The sequence below is a fragment of the Equus asinus genome, chromosome 7 (genome assembly GCF_041296235.1).
Source record: "Equus asinus isolate D_3611 breed Donkey chromosome 7, EquAss-T2T_v2, whole genome shotgun sequence".
Classification (NCBI taxonomy): Eukaryota; Metazoa; Chordata; class Mammalia; order Perissodactyla; family Equidae; genus Equus; species Equus asinus.
The window spans coordinates 94562101-94580849 of NC_091796.1; the positions used below are offsets into that span (position 1 = coordinate 94562101).

The 18749-nt window shown below is 38.2% G+C and overlaps 1 protein-coding gene across 8 annotated transcripts in view; it reads right to left on the reverse strand.

Moving 5' to 3' along the window:
• Positions 1-4199: 4199 nt before the first annotated feature.
• GALC (galactosylceramidase) overlaps positions 4200-18749 on the reverse strand; it is a 57373-nt gene continuing 42823 nt past the window's right edge. For 6 of the 8 annotated variants that reach the window (XM_014845848.3, XM_044774153.2, XM_070514158.1 and 3 more), the window contains 4 exons: positions 16935-17115; positions 12804-12967; positions 11302-11378; positions 4200-6109 (listed from right to left, as the gene is read on the reverse strand). In XM_014845848.3, the coding sequence (XP_014701334.2) occupies positions 5963-6109; positions 11302-11378; positions 12804-12967; positions 16935-17115 (569 nt within the window). In that variant the 3' untranslated portion in view covers positions 4200-5962. The remainder of the gene's footprint in view (positions 6110-11301; positions 11379-12803; positions 12968-16934; positions 17116-18749) is intronic. The other 2 variants (XM_044774154.2, XM_070514154.1) reach the window with 1 other exon arrangement.

Consider the following 18749-nt stretch of genomic DNA (forward strand, 5'->3'; position numbering starts at 1 on the left):
TGGCTGTAGACTAAACTGTGTATTCATGGTGTGAAACCCCGTGGGCCAGGCAAAGAACAGCCAGGGAAAGAAGAGTTACCAGGGACCTCTTAGGTGAACGACTCTCAAATTTCTCACAGGGCTGGCAGATGTTCAAGAGCTGAACAACTATGGTGGAGAGAACTCATTCAGCTCCCAGAGAATTCCATGCCTTAGGACGAGGGCTATCTAGACTAGGCTTAAAGCAAAGGCGACTCTAGACCTGCCCCAACAAAGCTCTAAAACCCCGGAGAGAATCCAGCTGTCAGAACTGAGAGGAGAGACAGAAAGCACACAACTGTGTTTGGAAACTTTAACACTCCTTTTTCAGTCATTGATAGAACAAGTCGAAAATCGGTACGGAAGTAGAATTCTTAACACGATCAGCCAACATGACTTAATTAATATTTGTAAAGCATTACAGCCACTCACTGCAGAAGGTGGATTCTTTTCAAGGGTACGTTGACGAAGATAAATTGGGTCATAAAGCAATAAAAAGCAACTGAAATCAAAATAACTGAAACTAATTAAAATAAAATAATTGAAATCAAACAGAGCATATTCTCTGACCACAACAGAATTAAGTTAAATACCCATAACAAAAAAATATCCGGAAAAATCCTCAAATATTTGGAAATTAAACAGCACACTTCTGATTAGCACAAAGATCAAAAAAAGGGGGAGGAAGAATTGGAAAACATTTTGAACTGAATGAAAATAAAAATATGACACGTCAAAATATGTGAGATGCAGCTAAATCAGTGTCTAGAGAAAATTTCATAGTGTTAAATGTGTATATTTAGAAAAAAGAAGATCCAAAATCAAAGATCTAAACTTACATCTTAAGAAATTAGAAAAAAAGCAAATTAAACCTCAAGCAAGTAGAAGAAAATAAATAATAAAGGTACAAGCAGTGATTAATAAAATAGAAAATAAACAACAGAAAAAAATCTAAGAAACTAAAAGCTGGTTCTTTGAAAGATAAATAAAATTGACAAAACTCTAACTATGCTAATAAAGATTAAAAGAGAGAAAGCACAAATTGGCCGTATCAAGAATGTCTTATAGACATTAAAATAAGGTAACATTATAAACAAGTTTATGACAATCTATATGAAATGAATAAATTCTTTGAAAGACACAAATTGCCAAAACTGACAAAAGAAATTTTTAAAAATTTAAAAAATAGGAATAGCCCTATTTCTGTTAAAGTTTCTCAGCCCCAATGCCTCTTCTTTGACCTGCGTTGTGACACTGGAGCTGGTCCTATGAACATTTCTCTTTTAACAGACAGCCTAGAGGGTACTGGAGGGACACTGCAGGAGGAAGGAGCCTATTGTCCTTGTTCCAGCATGTTTTATTCTTGCTCCTGTGACGTGTGGCTGCCAGCAGCAGCGGGACACCCAGTGATGCACCCTTTCCAATGAGGACGGGAACAACCAGTGGTACTTACCCTCCAGTGATTTTCACCAGCACTCCAGATGGTTTCCCAGAAAGTTTCACCAGCACCACAAAGTCTAACTTTCTAGGGAGTTTCAGTAGCAGCCCAGGAGGCAGCTTCCTAATGTGTCTCAAACACAGCCCAGAAGGCAGTTTCCTGCTTGCCAGCCCCAGCAGGCACGATGTCAGCCAACATCCATGCCATTCCCAGGGCCACAGACACAATGAGACTCCAATGAGATCTGAGTTCCAGCTTTGCAAGCAAGCCCTCTTCCGAATATGCTTCATCCTTGAGTACTCTGCCCGGGCCAAGGAAATGGCCAGTCTCTATACCTGCTATTCCTGTGTTTTTTAGAGTTTTCTTTACCACTTAGTGGTTAATCCTGTTACTAGTTAATAACTCTTTGTGTCAAGTTTTTCTGATGTGGCTTCTAACTTCTTCCTGGACCCTGACTGACACAACTGACAAATTCTATCTAAGATTAAGAAACTCACAAAGTCTTTTAGAAAATAAAGGAGGACAGGAGGGATCACTTCCCAAGTGATGTTACAAGGTTTCACCCTGTTATCAAAACCAGACAAAGACATTACAAGAAAAAATACTAAATCAATATTCTGCATAAACATAGACACAAGAACTCTTAACCAAATATTGGCAAACTGAATCCACTAATATATAAAAGGATAATAAACTCCATGTGGTCATGACATATCTCAGGAATGCAAAAATTGTTTTAATATTTGAAAATCAAACAATGTGGTATACGGCCTTAACAAAACGAAGGAGAAAAATCATATAAATATCTCATTAAGTGTAGAAAAAGCATTTAACAAATCCAATCACTATTCATAATAAAAATTCTCAGCAAACTGGAAATAGAGGTAATGTTCTCTAGATAAAGCAAATCTACAAAAAATTCTATAGCTGGGGCCAGCCCCATGGCTGCGTGGTTAAGTTCATGTGCTCCACTTGGGCGGCCCAGGGTTTTGCCAGTTCAGATCCTGGGCGTGGACATGGCACCGCTCATCAGGCCATGCTAAGGTGGCGTCCCACATAGCACAGCCAGAAGGACCTACATCTAGAATATACAACTATGTACTAGGGAGCTTAGGGGAGAAGAAGAACAAGAAAAGAAAAAAGATTGGCAACAGATGTTAGCTCAGGTGCCACTCTTTAAAAAAAAAAATTCTATAGCTAATGTCACACTTAATGGTGAAAGACACTTTCCCCTTAAGATCAGGAACAAGCTAAGGACACCTGTTCTGACTACTTTCCTACATTGTACCTGAAGTCCCAACCAGTGCAACAACATCAGAAATAAAGGAGACATATTGGAAAGGAAGAAGTAAAACCACCTGTATTCACAGATGGTATTATTGTGTATATAAAAAATCCTAAAGAATTTACCCAAAAAAAGCCAGTAGAACTAATGAGTGAATTTAGCAATGCAGTAGGATTGCAGGTCAACATAAGAAAAGCAACTGTATTCCAATGTATGTGCAACAAATAATTGAAAAATGAAATTAGAAAAAAACACCATTTACAATAGCATCAAAAGGCAAAATATTTAAGGATAGATTTAATAAAATATGTGCAAAAGCTGTACACTGAAATCTATGTAAATCACTGAAAGAAATTCTGGAAAGCCTAAAAACATGGAGATGTAACATGCTCCTGGACTGAAGGGTCAACATTATTAAGATAGCCATTCTCCCCAAATTGATCTGTAATTTCAATGTAACCCCAATCAAAATTCCAGAAAGGTCTTTGCAGAAATATAGAGGGTGAGTTTAAAATTTATATGGAAATGTAAATGACTTAGACTAGCCAGAACCATTTTGAAGAACAAAGTTGGAGGATTTATACTGAGTTCAAAATTTACTATAAAGCTTCAGTAATGAAAACGTGTGGTATTTGCCTAAGGATAGACATATAGATCAATAGAACAGAATAGAGAGTTTATTTCTGGATGTACACACTTAAAGTCAATTGATTTTTGACAAAGAATGGTCTTTTCAACAAATTATGCTGGAAAAACTGAATATCCATATAGGAAAAAAGATTGAACCTCAACCCTCACCTCTCGTTGTCATATACAAAAAGGAATGCAACATAGATCACAGATTTAAATGTAAAAGCTAAAAATATAACCCCTCTAGAAGAAAACAAAGGAGAAAATCTCTGTGAACTTGAGGTAGACAATGGTTTCTTAGGACACAAAAAAACACCTACCATAAAAGGAAAAAATGATAAACTCGACTTCTAAAGTATATTTTGGTACTCTTCAAAAGATACAGACTTGAAAAAATAATTTGCAAAACATATCTGATTTTTTAAAAAACTTGTATCTGGAATAAAGAGCTCTGACAACTCAATAATAAGAGAGACAACCCAATTTTTTAAAAAGCAAAAGATTTGAACAGATATTTCACAAAAGAAAATACATAAATAAATAAGCTCATGAAAAGATTGTTAACATCTAACGCCCCTGCTATACACTCACAAGAAAGGGTTAAAATTAGAAATAATAACAATGTGAAGCATTGACAAGAATGTGGAGCAACTGAAACTCTCAAACATTCCTGATGAGTGTGAAAAATCATACAATCATTTTGGAAAATAGTTTGGCAGCTTCTCATAAAACTAAAGACACACTTCACAAAAGATCCAGTAATTTCACTTCTTAGTATTTACCCAGAAGAAATGAAAATGTATGTCCACACAAAGACTTGTACACAAATTTTCATAACAGCTTTATTTGTAATACTGAAAACTGGGGGAGACAAATTGTGGTACATCCATACAATGGGATACTCTTTGAAATAAGGAGCAAACCACTGATACACAGAGCAACATGGACAAATCTCAAAAGCCTTATGCTGAACGAAAGAAACTATTCACAAAAGAGTACACAGTGTATGATCCCACTTTTATAATGTTTTGGATCAAAGAAAACTAATCAATAGTGATAGAAATCAAGTCAATGGTTGGCTGAGACAGGGGGTAGGGTGAGAGGAAATGACTGCACAGGCATACAAGAGAACTTCCTCGGGTGATGGAAATGCTCGAAAACTTGGTTGGGGTGTTGACTACACGGATATAGCCATCCATCAAGACTCATTGAACTGTACACCTAAAGTGGGAACATTTTATGGTATGTAAATTATGCCTCAATAAAGTTAATTTTAAAAAATATGTAGAGACCTGAACTGGAAATCACTTAGACTTGGTTTTAATTTAAAAATTTTCTCTGTAATCTGATTTATTCTAATATTTAGCTTCTTGTCTTTAATAGTAATAGAAAACTTCATGTCCATTTACTCTGTTAGACCATTATAAACTCTAAAATTGTAGAATTAGTTCAATGAAGTTTTAAACTTTCATTATAAAGAATTCCAGAATTTACTTTATCCAGGTGAATAATTGAGTTGTTTCTAGGAGGTACACTAATAATTAGATATAAATTATACTGCGTGAGAAATATGTTCACCCATACTTAAATATAAACATATTTGTATTTAATGAAATAAACACATCTAACCACACAAATATTAGAGGATGACCCAATTCTACAAACTAGCAAAAGGCTAAGCGTTCCCCTTCTTCCATGCACAAGGAGAGAAAAGAATTCACTAGCTATTTTAGTCTGCTACCAGTACCACATGAGAAGACAGACCATGAAAGGCACAAAGAAATGAGACACAAGAAAATTGCTACAATTTTATCTTTAGACCCATTTACAGCATTGGCTCTGTGTGATTTTCTTCCTCCTTCCAGCACCTGGGAAAACATTCTCAGAGAGTTATAAGGGTTTCAAGACTAAAACTGGGATCTGAAAGAATTTAAACATGCAGACAGCCCAATTAAACCTGCTAATATTTATTATTGCAGAAATCGTTTTAGAGGTAGTTTATTAATAAGGCATTTTTCAAATCATGCTATCTATATTCAAAAGCATCATCCTAAAAAAGAAAAGAAAAAATATGTTTTAGAGTTTAAGGATAACATGTTGAAGTGGTTTTCAAAAAGCAGCACTTCCAGTGTCTTCAGCTTCCTATTACGCAAGCATTATCCTGAGACGAGGACATCAACTCACTCGAACACACATCAGCATTGATCAGTACATCTCAGTGATGATCAAGTTATTGCCATCCACATGATCACTTGCAAATACGATGAAAAGAGCTACCTGAGCATTAACACCAAGGCTTGAGGTCTGGCCACCAAAACCACTTCTAAGGATAGGACCAATGTACAGTTTGAATTTCAGGGGACATCTCAGGTAAGATTCATCTGTTTCCCCTTAGAATTAGTTCTAAAAAAAGTCTTCCAGAGTATCAAACAAAAATATATCTTTCTCCTCATTTACTCTTCATTACTCTTCATTATTTTTAGCCTCCAAAAGGCTCATACATTTATCCCTCAAAACAAATATTGGCTCTGAACCAAAACCAAAAAGAAAGAAAGAATCTCCAAAGAGTGTGCTATGGTGCTCTGTGAATATTAGCCCATGGCTTCCACATAAAAGTTGTCAAATTGTGCAAATTCAAAGAAGTGAGTTCCAATCGCAGCCCAGCCATTCTTCGGGAAATTCACAGGGACATTTGTCCAGAGAGGCTTGCCATTCAACATGCCAGAGGAGAAATGGCCCTGGAGGACAGAGAAATGCACACCTTGAAGACATATGAAAATGATTCTTCCAAGTCTGTTTCTTAATAATGTATGGCCCACCTACTTAGTGGAGCCAATATTCTTCTCCCTTAAGACTTACCACAGCAAAACAGTTTGAGCAAAAGTTTGAAACACAGGAAAAATTTTCTCAGAGGAAATTCTTATCTACTTACATAAAAAGTTTCCAAGGCACATACCTCCATATTTCCTTGTAGCCACCAAAATGTTGTAAAACCAACAGAAATATAAAACATTTTATAACATCCTTATAAAATTCTAGACAAAGGCACACTAAAATAAAAAACATTTGTTATTTATAAGTAGTTGCATATACATGTGTTGTGGCTAACGGCCACCAGCTCCTCAGACATGACGGCTGAAGCCAAAGGGCCCACGTCTGCCTCATTAATTAAGGTCTTTGTTAAGGAACCCTAGCTCAGCCATTGCTTTGTCCCCGTGTATAGAATATCACTTCGAAGTCATGTGACGAGCCCACCCTTAAGTTAGAGAAACAGCAACCATCAGTTAAACTAATAATTTGGTCGGGTAGAGAGCGGAAGAAAGGGAGAATCCATAGAAACGACTTACTGGTCACCGACAAAGATAAAACTAATGTCTTCCACAAAGGGCCGCCACTCCTACTTAGCTGGGTGCCTGGCACATGGTGAACCATAAGTACACCAATGGCAGCTAAACACTTAAAACTGGCTAATTTCAAAGGGTGAAGAGCTAGCGACCCAGATCACTAGGCCAAGAATCAAAACAAAATCTTTTCTTAAGTCATAGAATTATAATGCCATGGGCTTTAATTTTGTTCTTGTATTTTCTGGATGGAGATACTGAGACTTCACAAGATTGAAACTCAAAGTCCCATACTGACCAGAGAGCTAGGACTCAAACCCAAGCTGTCCAACTCCACATGCAGCGCCACACACATTCCTCTTACTACACCCTGCACAGCTATCTTCAGCTCTACAAGCGCTTACTGAACATCTTCTCCCACTTAGAGCACGGTGAATATTAACACTGTCTGTGAGCCAAGGGACTCACAGACACAAGTCACCCTAAGCACAAAACCTGTTAACAGTAGTTTATCTCCTCGTCCCCCTGCTCCTCCCTCCTAGGAGTCAGTCAACCCGGCCTCCTGGATGCTCCTCACACGAGACCAGTCACCACAGGTGCCCTCTGCTCAGACTGCTCTTCCCATCATTCAGGTCTCAGCTCAAACAACAGCAACTCCTAGAGGTCTTCCCTGACGTCTCTGTCTAGAAAGTCCAGGCAGGGGAGTTACTTTACCTCATTATCCCCCCCCTTTTTTTTTCATAATTGTATTTCTTTCTTTCTTTACAAGTTTACTGTCTTAGAACAGGAATCAGCCAACTATGGCCCACAGGCCAGCCATCTATTTCTATACATAAAGTTTTACTGGAACACAGCCACATCCATCCATTTGCCTATTTCCATGGCTGCTTTGTCACTACAAGAGGAGAGCTGAGTAGTTGCAGCACAGACATGTGGCTCACAAAGCTGAAAATACTTACTAACTGGCTTTTGACAGAAAAAGTTTGCCAATCCCTGTACTAGGAGAATATGGGCTTTCAGAGAGCAGAAACCTTGTCTGCCTTGTTCCCTGCTGTATTGCTAGCACTTAGAAAAGGGCACATAATAGATGCTTAATAAAAATGTGTCGAATGAAAGAATGAAAAACATGTAACCCTAAAACAACCTTACAAAAGTAACCCCCTTATACAGATAAGAAAACAGAAGCTCCAAGAGGTGAATAACTTGCTGGAAGTCTCAGTATGTGTCAGCAAGGAAATATGAGCGCTGGTCTCTCTGGTTCCAAACGTGCCTGCTCCTAAGAATATCAACGTGATTCGTTAAGTGCTTACCGCATACTGGATACTGTACCAAACTTTCATATCTACGATCTCATTCAATCTTTCTAAAAAGAGTGTGTCTGCATGATATTACAGATGAGAAAATAGAAGCTCAGCAACATAAAATACTTGCAAATTGAACATAGTAGACTTCAAAGTCTACCCTTCTAACCACCATGCAACCATGTACTGTGGGTACAGCGCCTGACGTGTGCTGAGAATTCAAAAACGGCCAACGTTAAGATGAGAAAAATCCTCACATTCGCCGTAATTTGGAAAATGGACATCACAGAAGAAGTTGTTTTGTTTCATTTATGCAGCAAATATTCATATGTCAAATGCTGCTTAATGCACTTGGAATTTAGGCTGAACAAGAAAGACAAGGTCCCTGCTCTTATGGAGCTCACATTCTAGCAGAAGGACGGACACACACACACACACACACACACACACACAACAAATAAGAGCTAAGCAATAAGTGGCATTTGAAGAATTAGAACAGGGTGATGTGGTGATGCGTGCCTGAGAGATACTTTAGACTGGAGAGTTGGAGAAAGACTCTCAGAGGACGTGCATAGACTTGAGATGCGATGGAGCAGCAGAATGCCCAGAGCTGATGGAACAAGAAACATGGCGCTGGGAGCGGAGTGAGAGCAAGTCAGCAAAAGCCCCACCCATCCCAGAAGCAAGACCAGAGCTAATTTCTGAAAGTAACAAATCGCACTGTGCTAAACAGACAGCAGAAGAAACAGCTAAACCAGTATAGGTGGCTGATCAGAGGGACAGAACAAGAATGGGGTCAGGAGGAAGGAACAAGGAGGGGAGGCAGGAGGTGGCTGTTGCCAATAAGCCCTTTTGATTTTTCTAACCATGTACGCAAAGTACCCGAAAAAATGTATCCTTTAAATCCCATTCACAGTTTCAAAAAATTCATAAAATTACTAAAAATAAGCCTAAGATGAAATGTGCGAGAACTACAAAAATAAAAGTGAAGGACATAGTGGGAGATCTTGATAAATGGTGAGAGGCAATACGTGCTTGTTCCCATGTTCTTTCATGGAGAAACACAGTATTCTAAAAAAAATGTTATTTTTGCCTAAACTGATGTACAAACTTAGTGTAATACTGGCAGCATTTTTCATGGAGTTGAAAAGATGTTTTAAAAATTCAAATAGAAGAGTAAATATACTAGAATAGCACCAATAATTTTGAAGAAGAAATAATGAGGAACTTGCCCACTGACATCCACTCACTCATTCAACCAGGGGTCACTGGGCCGTTGCCCCAACAGGGGGTGTACCAGGCACTTTCTAGGTGCTGGAGCCAACAGTGAATAACACGGACAGAGGCCTGAGTAAAGGAGCTATGTTCTAGTGAAGGGAGCAGGACAAACACATGAACGATCCACAGAAGATGTATGATGCCAGGAGGAAATAAGAGCTTTGGAGAAAAAAAGGAGAGAGGGACGGAGTGTGATGCGCAGTACTACGTTATGTAAGGTAGTCACGAAAGAACTCTGAAGGAAGTACAGGTGCTAACCCTACAGTCAAAGATTTTAGAAAGTTATGAAATTTAAAGTGTGACATTGGATAGTAATACACAAAGCAATATAAAGAACAGAGGAAAGTTCAAAAACAAGACTATGCACATGTGATGATTTGTTACATCAAAAACACGGCCTTTAAATCAATGAAAAATCTATGTAATAAATGATGGTGGCTATCCATTCATTTAAAAAAAATTATATTGGGCTCTTCTCCCTACAATTAACAAATAACTTCCAGATGGATTAAAGACTTAAACATTAAAAAAAATCCTAAACATTGTTCACTTTTGGGGGGAAAAAATTCCTAACCTTGAGAAAGGGGAAGGTCTTTTTAAATAAAACTTAAAACATAAAGCCATGAAAAAAAAAGTGAAATATTTGACAGTACCACAAGTTAAAATTTCTATTCATGAAAATACCACAAGCAAAATAAAAATACACACAACAGAACAGAAGAAAATATTTGCGACATATGTAACAGACAACGGGTTACTAACCAAAATATATAATAAATTCATAAAAATCCATCAGAATAAGACAATACAATAGGAAAATAAGGAAAGAATGGGAATGGGAAATTTCAGAGAAGAGAAAATGGAAATAGCCAATAAACATAATAAGATGTGAAACTTTCCTAACTATCAAGGAAATACAAATCATGTCTATTAGTTTGCAAAAAAAAACTTTAAAAATCGATAATGTCAAATTATATTATGTTATATATATATATTATTTATAACTGCTGTAAAATTGAAGTACAGTTTGGCTAGCAATAGGGCAGAATCTGTTAAAATTCAAAATACGATTTCACTTCTAAATATCTACCTATACAAGTAACAGCACACATGTACCCCAACAGGCACGTAAAAGATCCTTCCCCTCCACCTGCAAGTAAAGCCAGCCCTCACTGACTCAGTTCACTGTAAAAGGGAAGAACTGGGAACAAAGTAGTTATTATGCCCATCAAGTGTGGTCTAGTTAAATAAACTATGCTACACCCAAACCAGATATTCAATATACTAACTATGCTACACCCAAACCAGATATTCAATATACATTGTTACTGCCTGAAAATTAGTACTGTCATTTTTGGTGGTTGGGTAAGAGAAGAGAACAAGTTCAAAAAGCTATTTAAATTCCATTTTTAATCTCTATTGTAATCCAAACAAAATTATGACAGGACCATCTTGGCAGAGGGCAGCATATTATACAGAAGAATTTCTCTACACAATCTCCCTTGGAAGCATGTCGATCAATAACTCACAATCAACCAGTGAGTCTGACAAATATTTTTAGATGTCCGCATTACTATGATTAATCTGGTATCCTCTCTGACAAAATATTCATGGAAACTAACTTCTAAAAGATTGTGCTCAGAGTTGAAAACTGAAGTATTCTCAACCATCAAAAATAAATGTATGTGATTTTGCTTGTACCTATAAGCTCCAATTATAACTTAGTTCAAAAAACTTGAAAAAATAGTTCAATTATTGACTTTATCTACTAATTACTCCTTAATTTAAAAAACAAAACAAAATTTTAAAAAATAGTAGGGTGATAAAGTCAACTGCTGATGGTTCTCATGTGGGTTTACCCAGACACACGCTATCATCCTAGAGACTGGTGGTTTGCTGGTATCATGGAGACTCTCTGTCTATTTCCATTATTTATCACACTTATCTCCTCTCATTTGATAACAGAAAATGCTAGAAAGGCACAAGAAAAGAAGATTTAAGCATACTTACCTTAATAGTTAAAGTGAGTGTATACCATTTTTTTGCTCTAATGTCAGCTTGTCCTAAAGCATATATCATCCACCCAGCTGTTAACACAAAAAGATTACCAGAATTGATATTTTTTTAAAATCTAAATCACAGAATCACATAACTCAGTGGGGGTTCTCAGGTGGTTTTGTATGTAGTAAAGTCAGCCTTATTAAAGATCTACATTTCCAGATCTACAACTGATTTGAAACAAAACATCCTTCATTCAGGCATGCATTCAACAAGCATGTATTGAGATCCTGCTCTGAGCCATATGCTATGTGTAAGCTCATAGGAGAACCAGTGAAATAACTTAAAAGCCAATCATAAGACATAATGCGTTAGCATCTATCATTCAAGTATATATTTATACCTGATTGGAATGAATATAGAGGATAAGAAGGAGTAATCAAAGGCTACCACGAGATTTCCAGCTAGTGCAATTATTACATGGTAACAGCATTCACTGAGAATTAGAGAAAACAATGCGTTCAGCTTTGAATGTATTATATTTGAATGCCTGAGAGAAACTCAGGATGAGATGTTGAGTGGGCAATTTAAGACACAGAGCAGTGGGGACTGAAGATACAGATTTAAAATTCCTAGTTCCAGTTCTGCCACTAACTCATTTTGAGACCGTGGGCAAATCCACTAACCTCTGACTCTCTGTTTTGAATTGGAAAGTCAGTGAGGTACCTTCTAGATCGGTCATGCTGTGATTATGCAATTGTTACTCTAATGTCCTTACGACCCACTCTCTCTTTAACTTTCATTTTATTTATGGAGCCCTCTTCACCTTAGGTAGAGGCAAAGAGAGGCAACTGTAGGAGAGGAGATTTTTATTAATGTAGGAGGAGAGTCAAGAGACCGAGAATCAAGAAAAGTCACCACCAATAAGGTCTAGTTTCAACAGAGCGATGTGTGCCAAAACCAAAGTGAACTGGATGGAATTCAACTTGAACATCTTCTGAACACCTATTCCGGGTACAATACTATTCTATGTAAGACAAGGGCTGTTAAGATGAATGAGAAAAGTCAAGCTGTTTTCAAGTTATTAACTAAATTAAGAAATAGAATTTCTCCATTTTATGCAAATCAATCCCTCTCTTTATATTTCCATAATCACACTAGCAACAGTCTTATAGTCTTGTTTTTATTATGGGGTTTCCTGAGCATTCTTTCCCTACTACACCCACCTCACCCCAGGTCCTGCAAATCCTACCCTGACAGCCTAGCTCAACCCCACAGTACCCTAAAAGGCTTGGCACAGTTTTCTGTTTTACTGAGCTGCCTCTCTCTGTACTAATTAATTAACTCTACAATTTTGAATCGGTTGGCATTTGCTTACATGTGTTGAATCTCTTCCCAATTAGATGTCCAAGCGCCTTGAGGTAAAGCTCTTTCATTGACCCCATAAGTAACAAGCAGATGCTCACAGTAACACATTACATAGTAAGTCATGTGCTATAGAAGAAGTCACTTACCTAGATCACCTGTAACTCTGTAGGTTCCATTTGCAAAAATCCAGAAGAAAACCCCTCTGGCACTCCTAATCAAGATACCACCTTTATTTACTCTTCCTGCAATGAACACACCTCCCGTCTGAGGGGTCTCTATGTAAACATCACACTTTATAGTCACATTGGACCTGCAGAGTGAAACTGCTGGTTAGTGTTTTTAATTATGCCATTCCAAATGTAGTGCAAATGTGTCATTTCACAGCCACATGCTTCCTAACTTCTAATTGAGGTGAGTATGTGATTGGCCAAGTCTCTCCTTGCAGCAGGGATAGGCTTCAAGAATCATTGACGACAGTTTTAAATTTTACGTGACTAAAGTCAAGTCATTTCATTGCCTCTTTTAATGAATTACTGGAAAATAACATTTACTGTTTTTAAAAGTCTTAAGAACATATTTCTTGTCTCTCTATAATAAAACAACTTCTCATCCTAAGAATATAATATTAAAAGAAGCCATTCTTTTCTAGGAATACATAAAACGTAAGTTTCCATACAATTCTAATCAAAAAGGTTTATTAAATTTCCATCAGCAAAGAAAATCAGTGAAGGGTATTAGGAGCCTCTGGGAGAACATAAGCTACTTTGGGGCTAATTTTTACATTCAACTCTAACAAGACTTAAAAACTCCAGAAGAAAGATCTGAAATTATTTCTCTGCAAAAACACAGTCAACTCTATGTTGACTCCAGAGCATGGGTTTTCGATGTGATTAGCCCTGAAATTGCCTGGAGGGTGTGATAGATTCAGTCTGCTGCACCCCCACAGTGTCTGATTCAGTAGGTCTAGGACGGGTCCTTGAATTTGCAAGTCTAACAAATTCCCAGGTGATGCTGATGCTGCTGGTCCAGGAATTCCACTTTGAGAACCATTTTGCCCCATAGAGCATCTCTGTCTACACAGAGGCAGTAAAATCCTGGTTCTGGGATCACTGATCGACAGGAGTATATCAAAGAAGAGGAAAGATTCAGCCAACTAGGAACCACCAGAGCTTTAACAATGAGCCCTCCTCCAGGCTTCCTTTTACAAATGCTACTTGATACCTCCTGCAATGATGCAACCACCCCAAACCAACAGGATCTCTGAAAAAAAATTCACCTCCTACTCAAAATGTAATGCAAATGGAAAGAAAGAAAGCCTGCACACAGCCAAGTAGTAAAGCAAGCAATTTATCTAAAACAAAACTCAGAATGCCAAGAAACAAATTTTGGAAATAGGGAAAAACTGCATCCAGAATTATGTGGCTTTTACATTTCTCAGAGTTTCTTATCAGTGAATTTTGCACAGTGAAATTTTACTATGTAAAGGAAAATACAAAAAAGAAGCAGCAGAAACAGGTACACAACAATCAGGAAAGTCCACATTCAATCATCTAACCAAAGTTGGGCTACTTTACAGGAAAATCCAGTGCTAAGTAGCTGAAGCCCAGTCCCTCTCTTATGTCCTCCCATAGCAGAGGGAGCTTTTCTCTCTGCTGCTTATCACCAGCGTGAAACAACTAAGGACCAACGTCAGTCCTTACATCCCCATCCTCTTTTCTGGTCCATGAGAAGTTTGGAAGTGCCGCAGATACTGTCAGCACCATAAACTTATTCTTTTTAGAGTTAGAGTGAGAGAAGATCAAACTACTTTCTTTTCTCACATCACATTCCAGGATAAATGATTCTTGCATCAGAACTTACAGGCAATTTTACAGATAATGAATGAAATAGAACAAAATTGTCGTTTAGTCTTCCACAGCCATAACGTCTTGGGAGTGCTGAGAGAAAAAAGCCCAGCCAATATATTAGGCAAATTTGATCAAAGGGATGCAGAGTTCAGATGTGTGCGGTGAAAGGTAATTTTGTGATTGTCTCTAGATCCCAACCAAAGCTTACTAACAAGATGGAAAGTCTTAAGTAACTTCAGTAAAGTCTACCAAATACAAAGGTATTCAAATCACTGTGCTGGTACTTTAAATCTAAGTTCCAGAGAGGAAGTTCTACTGCAAACACAATCCTAAGAACTGATGGCACTGTCCACGCATCCAGAGCTGATTTACTAACATAGCACTAGATAAACTGTACTATTTTCCCTTCCCTACTCTTAGGAAGAAGACAATGATTAAAATGAGGCTTTGGAGGTGTAGTCCAAATGGCATGGGCTACAGCACCAGACAGACCTGGCCTCTCGCCTTGGTTCTGGAAATTGCAAGTATGAGATCTCGGGCAAATCTTACTCTGAAGCCTCAGTTTCCCAATCTATAAGGTAGGGAGGATGATACCTCTGGCATAAGGTGGTTGTGGATGCTCATACCAGTGTTAGTATGACCCAGTTTTCATTCCCTCCTCTCCCCACAATAAGTAGGCATCACAGCCAGAGAACAGAAATGAACATGGGACGTGTGTGGATCTCTGAACACATCTGGCTCCCTTGAATACAGGATGAAATACTGGGAAGTAACACATAATAAATAGGATGAGACCAAATTTTAAAGGGTCTTGGAAGTCAGGCATAGGGAAGTGTAGATCTGATTTGGTAGCAGGAGAGAGTGACTGCACATTAATAACACGATAAGAGTAGGGCTGAAGAAAGATGAAAACAGCCCTTTCTTGACATGCGTAACTGCCATTCCCTGATCCTTTTCATTTCAGAATATGTCTCTCTTTCTCTCTCCCCCCACATACCCTGCCCTTCTCTTCTCTACCTCCTTACCCACTGCAATAGCAAAGATTGAGTATTGCTATTTAAATACTGCAAAATCTTCAAAGTTATGAAGAGTTTTGGTTAATCTTTGGATGATGCTCTATCTCATCTCCCTACTACAATCAAAGAGTCTCTTGATTTTTCTAGAGTCCTAGCAAGAAATAAGAGAGTTTAGGGTCGGAGAGAGCCCTCTGTAGTATCCATGGGCATAGAGGATAAGGGCTGTCACAGAAAGTTAAAGGTTTCCTATGGTGACCAGCTTCCAAACTGGTGATCAAATAAATGGGGCCCATCTCTTAGACACTTAAACCCAGACACCTGTTTTACAGTAAGACCATTAGAAATAAATGAGGAAATCACAAACCTCACTGACATGATCAGAAAATCCAAGTAAAGTGTCTACTACAGAGATGACGGGATAAATGGCATTTCTGTTGTTTAAAAAGGCAAGCCACCAAAGTTGTCCTAAATTAGGCAAGAATTCTCACTCCAGCCCAGTAACTCTCCATGTGCTATATAAGGGTCCCAGAAACTCTGGATAATTGAAACTTTCTCAAGACTTCTCTCAGAGCTTGGGACCAGAATTGGGGTTTATAACAGAGGGTACGGCAGTACAGAAGGCATGGAGACTTTCTGCAGTGGTCCACAGCTAAACAGTTCAAGGCGCTTTTCTTCCCTGTCCAAGCTACAGATGGGGCTGTTCGGTGGCTTGGCATTAACAGTTACCATCACTAAACCTGGAATGCTTGTGTTTTATGTTTCACAGTGGAATCATACTAGTTAAAAGGAAAAGTATAAAAGAAACGCCTGAAACAGATAAAACTAAGTCAGTATATTGGAATTCTCTCATTGACTTAAAGGGGAAGGTGAAGTTTTGGTTTGGTCTTTATATTTTAAGTGAAGAATAAATACAACTTTTCTCTTTACCAGATGCCTAAAGAAAAGAGTTGAATTCACTAGCCAATGAAAAGCTGATTTCCTTTTTACTATTGCCATCTACCGTCACTTAGCAAATAGATTATCTACAGAATAAAACAGTGTCATTCTAGTATGGATCCAGCAGGTGGCAACACCAGATCAACAAATCAACTTTCCAGAAAAATTAAAACAAAAACACAAATCACAGTCTGTTTATAAATAAATAATATAATTGGATCCAAAAGTCCGCAATTTTTATACTAAAATCAATCTGCTCCTGCAATAATCACTATTCAATCGTGCCAATCTGAGGGAAGGACACTAAGGCAGCGAAACAGCCCGCTGGCTGTGGCCACCACGATACTCGACAATATCACACACCTACTAGGTTCTCGGACAAGGAGGACCATTGAAGAGTCTTCACTTCAGAAGGTACCTGACAACATTACAAGGTTATTTCAGCCAGATCCCCATTAAAGACATCGATTTTACATACCATTTGTAATCTCCTATAACGCTGATCGTGTTGTATGCGTCAGCAGCCCAAGTAATGGGTCGTTGATTGAGAACTTGGCGTAGTGTGAAGCGATGCTCTCCAGGGTCTTCCATATTTGTAAAGTATTCAAATACACCAGTCTGATCAGCAAAATTTGGAGCTTCAGTAAAAAAGGGGTAATCTGCTCAGAGCACAATAAATTCTCTGTTTAGTAGCAAATACTGACAGAATCTCTCCTCTCTCTTCTTTTATGGTACATTTTGAAACTTTAGAAAATTTTAAAGAAGTAAATGATATCTTATAACCAATCAAAGTTTAGGGTTTACTTTAATAAAGATTTATTGATTTTTATATCATCATTATTAAATATCAAGGTGATCAGTTTGACACACAGACTTTACATATTTAATCCACGCAATTGCTTAAGAGGAAAGACCATGAGTTTCAGAGTAGGGCAGACCTGGGTTCCAATTCTAGCTCAGGCTGTCCCCTGAGCACATTGCTAAACTGCCCTGTGTCAAGTTTCCTCATTTCCAAGTGAGCAAGGAGACAAGATAACTAAATGAAGGAATGTATATAAAATGTGTACATAAGTCAGCTCCTAGCAAGGACTCAATAAGGGACAGTTTTGTTATTTCTAATATCTGTCAAACAGGGTTCTAAATCTCTGGGCACAGTCACCAGCTGAGAGAACATTAGAAAGGCTTACTACAGCAAGTACAGAATTTACAAATTACAAATTTTCTTCTATTTCTAAAATGGAGCAAAAACCAGTTTGGGGCCTAAACTATCTGTCAATCTCTTCCTAGTTTTATTAAATTGAATTATAGCCTTACAATGATGAAGGCTATAGAAGAGCAATTTTAGTCATAATATCTTACAGCTATTTCACACTTCATGCTCTTCATTCATGTGAATGAAGTGATTTCATTCATCACATCATTTGAGATATTAGAACCCTATAAAGTAGTTCTAAAGCCTGGCTGGCAGTTTTTAACTTTAGTGTTTAGTTTATTCTGTGGCCAATAAAGCGTTACATTTTGGATTTGATGGTTCAGAATTGCCTTTCAGCCTTCAGGTCATAGGAGAGAGAGCTTTGGTGTTGGCAGAAGTTCTTCAGTCTCATTAACTAGGCCATCTCCCAGACTCCACACCTACTGAAGGCAAGAAGAGTTACCTTTGCCAACAGAGAACTGAGCCACAGATTGCTAGGACACTCGTGGGAGACAAAATTAATATATTCACCTAAGAGGCCATTACAGAGAGTTGTAAGAAAACAAAGCACCAAGCTCCCTTGAGGGTCACTGTTGCCTGTGTTATCCAAATAATTGAGACGACTGCAGCGCACAGTCTCAAGGGCCTTGCACTCCAATCAACCAGGAGATCACTTCCTGGGAAAGGGAGCCGAGACCCCGTGGCAGTGACCTGGACGGGGGCGGTGGAGTCTCCATCTGTGGTGGAACAAGCAGCCCTCCAGCAACAAGAGGTTCAAGTCACTCTCTAGCAAGGCCAGTCTCCCTCCCTACTTCTCTCCTACAGCTACAGATTTGAAGAGCAGAGAATAAGCCACCTGATCCTGTCTGTGAGGTCCATATTGCTACACATGTATTGTCAACAAGTTTTGTCGCTTACTGAGTGATCTAGGAAGATAACCACAATGACCATGTCTTCTAACTTTTCAGTTTCCCTAAATTACCTATAATCAAAAGTTTTTCTAACAGCTTTAGGACAGATTTTCCTAGAACACCAGGAGAGCTCAAATATAAAACTCCCAGGCACAGCTGACGGCGAATGGGTTGGATTACCCAAGGAGAA